This window comes from Anguilla anguilla, chromosome 6, assembly GCF_013347855.1.
Source record: "Anguilla anguilla isolate fAngAng1 chromosome 6, fAngAng1.pri, whole genome shotgun sequence".
NCBI lineage: Eukaryota > Metazoa > Chordata > Actinopteri > Anguilliformes > Anguillidae > Anguilla > Anguilla anguilla.
Window position 1 is genome coordinate 60,831,319 of NC_049206.1, and position 6,908 is coordinate 60,838,226.

At 44.0% G+C, this 6,908-nt stretch overlaps 1 protein-coding gene across 1 annotated transcript; it reads left to right on the top strand.

Moving 5' to 3' along the window:
* Positions 1–3,588: 3,588 nt before the first annotated feature.
* Positions 3,589–6,372, top strand: thbd (thrombomodulin). The gene has a single exon (XM_035420219.1). It carries the CDS (start codon positions 3,792–3,794, stop codon positions 5,421–5,423), a length of 1,632 nt encoding a protein of 543 aa, XP_035276110.1. The 5' UTR covers positions 3,589–3,791; the 3' UTR covers positions 5,424–6,372.
* The last annotated feature ends 536 nt before the right edge of the window (positions 6,373–6,908 follow it).

Genomic DNA, 6,908 nt, shown 5'->3' on the forward strand with positions numbered 1-6,908 from the left:
CCCCCCCCCCCCCCCCCCCCCCCCCCCCCCCTCCCCCCGCGATCTAGCCCAGGCCCAGGACCCCCCTCCCCAGGGAAACAGAAACAAAATAACTCACACGCGCAGCTCCAGGGAGGGGGGGGGGGGGGTACGATTACACCGGAGCAGGGCTAACTGCCCCTAGAAGAAAAACTACACACAGACAAGACACACACATGCTAACAGTCACGCTCTCTCTCTCAGACATACCCTCTTTCTTACACACAGGCACATTCACTCTCTCTCACACATAAACACACATTCTCTTTCTTACACACAGACACATTCATTCTCTCTCACACATAAACACACATTCTCTTTCTTACACACAGGCAGATTCACTCTCTCTCACACAAACCTACACTCACACACTCTCTCTCTCTCTCTCTCTCTCTCCCCCTCTCTCTCTCACACACACACACACACTGGTTCTTGTTTTCCCTCATATAGAGAGAGAGAGAGAGAGAGAGTGTACACGGTTTTTCGTCCCCACATTTCATCTCAAATATGCGTTTTTCTGATATGCTTTTTAGCCTCAGAGGCCTGTGGCCTCTACGAACTAACCTCTGAGTCTTTGACCTTTTTGACCTTGAACTTCCTCACTGCTGACTGTCCGCAATTCTGACAGGTTTGAAAAAAAAAAAGCCCTGATATTTGGTGTTAAAACATGAACGGAAAACGCAAAGTGAGATTAATCCAAATGAGGAAGACAAACAGAGCGTCGAGTTGAACATGTGAACCACGCTGCTCTTGCCAGGAAATCTCGATGACACGGGGCCAGGTGTGAAAGCTCCGCCTCCCAGCTCTGCCGTGACTCCGCCCTGCATGTGCGGCCAAAATACCGAAACTCTCACGCAAGTGGAGCTAGCGTAACTCAAAAGGCATGTGTGCAATAATTTATACCTCGCTGTCATTCCTACAGTTATATTTAGACCGTTAGCTGGCACTTGCACGCAGCTTGCATTTTTCATTATTAAAGAAAATAAAATGTATTCATAAGCAATTCAGGGGTTGGGCACTTTTGCTCGAACCCTGACCCAGCCTGGCACTGAACCGGGCTGAACCTGCAACCTCTGAGTTCCTTACAGCCGACTTCTCTTCCCTTACACTACACTGCTACTGCACTGAACAAACACACTCAGACATTTACACTACACTGCTACCGTACCTCATAAAAAAGGTACAAACTGGGGAGGTGCCTCACAGGTACATAAAACTGTACCCCAAGCATTCACTGTACTGCAAAACTGTACCCCAAACTGGCATTCACACAGTCAATGTGTATAACACACCGTCCACTGGCATTCACACCAGTCAAATGAAACGCTATTTCACTGCTGATGTACACAAAGCCTCAGTCTAATAATTTCCACCAGAAACGTGCTGTGCTGATATTGTTATTACTCTTCGCATGTGGGAAACGCATCGCTCCTCTCCGGAGTCTGCCTCAGCAGAGTAGGCCAACAGCGATGCGAAGAGCCTGCGGTGGAAACGCTGCAGATTTACGACGTCCCCTCTCCTGTTTTTAAGATTGAGCCCCGTGGCACGGGGATTCGGATGCACGCTGGAACAGTGCAGCTGTCGTTTCGTTTTTAAAAGAGGGGCTCGAGGCCCCCCAAAATTCAGCCCTGGCCTGCAGGACGGGCGTGAGCTGGGAGGGGTAGGGGTGCTCTGCTCTGGCTCTTGCCCTGTGTTATATGGGGGCAGATCATTGTGCACAGGGGCAAAAAAAAAAGTTTACTTTGTGTTTATCAAAGTCAAACTTCCCATTGATTGTCATGGAAACATTTGAAAAATGCATGCTTGCCCTCAAGCTTCATTATGGCCGTCCGTCCTGGTGCTCAACCTGACACCTAGCACATTTAATTTTGCTTTTCTAAGTGCATCTTGTTTATGCCGAGTTGTGGAGCCATACGGGCACCTTTGAAGGACAATAAATCTGAAACATTGAGCCGCGGCGGCACCATCTGCGTTCCAGTGGAGCTCAATGTGCGCACGTTGCGTGCGTCAGGTTCCCCCGTGACCGCTAAAGCTGTCCCATAAGTAAAGTCTTATGTGCTGTTGCACCATAAAGAAACGTTTCTCTGGGTAAAACACGCAGTCCGGCAGCCGAGCTGCACGGAGGAGGGACCATAATGTTCCTCCAGAACATTCTGTAGATACTGAGAAAACGATTGAGCGCGTCCCTCCCAAGAGGCGCTGGCGTGGCATGTGCCTCCACGCAACACGCGAAGGTGTTTTCACGCGGGCCGTGCGTACCGAAAACCCCGGCGGAGAGAGGGCGGTCGCACAGTGAAAATGGCTGCTCTTTACCGTCTCAGAAACCACAACCGCCACAACGTAACTGTCCAGCCAACAGCTGCTGACGATATCGAAACTACTCATAAGCACGAGGCAGAGCTACGTAGCTATACTGAGGGTATATTACAGATTCATAAATATACGTACAAATGCATATTAGAAGGTCTAAGTAGATACTATTACAGGAATATACTTTTCATTTTCAGACTTTTTCATTTGGAATTTACTGTGTCCCGTGGCCATTCGGGTGCAACTGTACGCGCCTGGAGCCCTCCAGACTAAAACCCTTCCCGGGTGACTACAGCCAATCACACACCACCTGTGGAACAACCTGAGTCCACACTGGACCATGGGGTGAATCGCTACGTTGAAAACCAGTGCTGGTTCCACAACCCAAGACCCCAACAGCAGAGGGCGCTATCTAGTGACGCATAGGCACACGGCACTGAGGATACAGGAGAGTTAGCACGCATACCCCCACAATACCACTACTACTAACATCCCTGTTAAACATTGGACCCCTCATGCACAGTGTTACAATGTGAGACTATACCTGCCAGCTGTGTGTTTATATGTGTGTTTGTGTGTGTAAGTGTGTATGTTTGTGTTTTTTGTAGTCATGCACTTTGCCTGTATTCTGTAGGAGTTTTCAGGCCGTTGTAGCAAGAACTCCAGTTTACGATTAATACCAATGACGGTAGAGGGCGCTGCTGCGCGGCGAGCCTGATACACTCTCAGAAATAAAGCCACAAATATACCCGGAAAATACAATAATGTTCTATTTGGGTACTAATAAGTACTTTTTACAAGCAAAAAGGGTACAAATGATTTATGGGGTAACAGGTGAAAGTTTATAGGGGTAAACTTTTATGTCCCTATACCGACCCAGGGACCACTAGAGTGGCAAGCTTTATTGATTTTAACCACTTTAAAATGGCTTTTGTGATATAGGCTGTTTTATAAACCTCAGATTGTCCTAAATGTTATCCTACATTTTTTACATATCAACCTATTCTATTCTTAAAGTTTTAAAAATTATTATTATTATTATTATTATTATTAATTACAATAATAATAATATTAATAATGGTGATGATGATGATGATGAAAATTCAGTTGTAATTTTAAATTATGTTTTCTTTGCATTTATTTGACATTTGATTTCAAACTAAATAGTAGAAAAACGAACATTAACGTCAACATAACGCCCATATTTGAAAAAGGTTGCCAAAAGGAATAATCGTCATGCGTATTTGCTGTTCTCAAAGTGAGCAGCGGGGAAAGAACTTCACTGGAAGAGGATGAGGCAAGTACACAACGAGGGGAACTTCCTTCCTCCATAATCACGGCCATGGGACGGGCGTTTATAAAGGCACGGCTGGCTCAACGCGGAGAACTTACAAGTAAGACGCTGAAAACAGGGCTTCGCTGAACATTTTCAGTCGGTACAGTAGCCTGTTTAAACGTGTAGAATGAATAATTTAATCATGCTTGTATCTATCGCGATTCTGTCGCAAGTACACGGAAACGTCCCGAGCAGCATTCCGTGCATTTCGAAGAACTGCTACACTGCATTTGAGATCACAACAGATTTTCAGACGGCACTTGAAATGTGTAAAAAAACAGAAGGACACTTGATGACAGTACGGTCTAGCGAATCGAACGACGCGATATTTGATTTGTTAACGGATATTAAAGGAGAGTTTTGGATTGGGCTGCAGTTTAACGATAAAGGATGTACGGACACCTCACTGGAACTGAGACGGTATGAGTGGATAACGGGAGATACACGAGCTGACTTCACCAACTGGAGAAACAGCGAGACTTTCTGCACTCCGACGTGTGTTTCTGTTTCTCGCGACCTCAAGTGGACAGAGAAACCGTGTCACGATAAGGCCGATGGGTTTCTGTGCGAGCACCCTTTTGTATGCGAACCCCTGGTGCCTACAGAGGCGGGAGATTTTCTTGAATATACTACACCTTTAGGAGTCGCGCGGAAAGGATCGCTCTCGTTTCCTCCTGGGACCCTTGCGACGGCAAACCCCTCCGGAATCAGACACATTTGCGCGCCCGAACAAGGGTGGCTTCGGGCTCCCTGGTTCTGTGAGGTGGAGGGAGGCGGCTGCCAGCACAAGTGCGTCAAAAACGGAGGGCCACAGTGCGTGTGCCCACCTGGCCAGGCGCTTCAGAGTAACGGGGTAACTTGTGCAAGTACATCAAATGACCCCTGTTTAACCATGGGGTGTGAGCACACATGCATCCCGCCCAACGGCTCGTGTATGTGTCAGGATGGATACGAGCTGCGCGAGGACGGGAAAAGCTGCAGGGACATAGATGAGTGTCGCGATGCAGTAATTTGTCAGAGCTCAAAGTGCATTAACACGATGGGTAGTTACGAATGCCACTGCCTTGACGGCTTTAAAAAAGAGAATGGTAATTGCGAGGACATTGACGAATGCTTCATGTCACCGTGTGAGCACTGGTGTAAAAACACCCGAGGTAGCTACACGTGCTCGTGCTCTGAAGGGTTTCGCCAAAGAATCGATGACCACACACAGTGTGAAATCTACTGTGATAAAAACGAGTGCCCCGCGCGATGCGACATAAACGATCCGACAGAATGTCTGTGTCCGGAAGGATATATAATGGATATGCCCATGCAAGACAAACGAGTTTGCCTTGATATGGACGAATGTCGCGGGAATTTTTGTTCACATGGCTGCACAAACACTTTCGGGAGTTACATTTGCTCATGTCCGGTGGGCTTCACGCTAATTGACGGATATAAATGTGAAGACTATTCAGAAGAAGGTTCCGGTTTTACAACTCCTTCGGACACAGTTACACCGACTTCGAACTACACAACGGACATAACCTCCGCGATGACGCCAGGAGGTCTTCTTGGAATCATGGTGTGCATTGTGCTTATGATTCTCATCATCGTCTTCCTCGTGCACCAAATCTCGAAGCGTCGCTCGAGCTGGAAGGTCGCGTGCATACATAAAAACCAAGGGGAAGACCTGCAGGACTTACAACAAGTGACTACGGAAAAGTACACGAAAAAATCTATATTTGTGAACAGAGATTTAAAACAAGACACTTAAAACGTTACCATCGGTATTATTGCACGCTATCTAAAGCTTAATTAGTCTCTTGCTTTTTCATGTCACAGTGTATGTTTACAAATGTTTTAATATGAAAATGCAGTTGCACTTTTAATGGAGATTCGTTAATATAAAAATTATGTTCCTGTGAGAGCAGCTTTATGAAAACCAAACATTTGCTTTTACCCTCGAATGTGTATTTCATTGTAAACCTGCAATACCAAAGAGACAAGTTGCACAAATGTATTACTGTGTTTAGAACTGTCTGCTATAGCCCGTATATTCACAGTATTAGGTGTTGCAGCTACGACTACTATAAACCAGACCGTGGAGTTTAATGTAATGTTAATGCTGTCAGAAGCCACATCCATAATTAAAAAAAGAATCCAAGCTCTCAGACACAGGAAAATCTTGCCCCAGTTGTCTGGGAAACTGCAACATGGATTTCAAGACGTGCGTAATTTCTTCCAGCATTTACAACTGTCTATTCTTTGTACTGTTGTCTACCATTCTGTTTAGCTTGTATAATATCTGACTCTGTACAAGCACAACTTTGCTGCCTTAATAATGTGTTTTCAATACCAAAGGAAAGTTCTACCATGGTTTCTGAACAGGTAATTCAAGTGGCTTTGGGGGCAAAGCAATCCAGCGAAGACACGAATTGCAGGACACCCAAATTATGAATTGCCTACGAGAATATCAGAATAACATGAATGCTTATATGTCTGGGCCAAGCTAGGCGACTAAACTGCTTATTGTTTTTATGTCATGAAGAGTACATTTGAGATTAAAAATTCAAGTTGGTGAAAAATGTGTACATATGCCGAACTGTACAAAGGTAGGCTACTGAACTGTTGCCACTCTCAGCTGTTAATATGTATCGGGCAAATAAAATGGCAAATAAAAGGTTTTGTAAGTCCAAAGTAAGTAAACTTACATCTAAAATGTGTCTTGTATAAAATCATAGTTTTTATTTTGCAATCAAAAGAATAACGTTTAATCTGACAGAGATATGTGATTGAAGCATCGTAATTTTTATCGAACGATAAAACCTAATTTGGGGAGAAATGGCAGTGCGAATTAACTATTCCTTCGCTTCGCCACTATCCTGCAGAACAAACGCTCATCGCTGGAAGGTATTTCAAGAGAAAGAAATACGGGTACTTTTATTATTATTATTATTATTATTATTATTATTTACTACTAGTAGTAGTAGTAGACAAAAGCTAATCGCTGGAAAATATTTTAAGAGAGGAAAAATACGGGTGCTTTCATTATTATTTTTGTTATTATTATTATTATTATTATTATTATTATTATTAATAATAATAATAATAATAATAATAATAATAATAATAATAATGATAATAATAATCATAATATTTACTACTACTACTACTAGTAGTATTTGGGAATAGTTGTGTTCTCACTTGTAATTACGATGACAAACGAGTTGTTATGTAACACTGTAATGTGAAGTACATC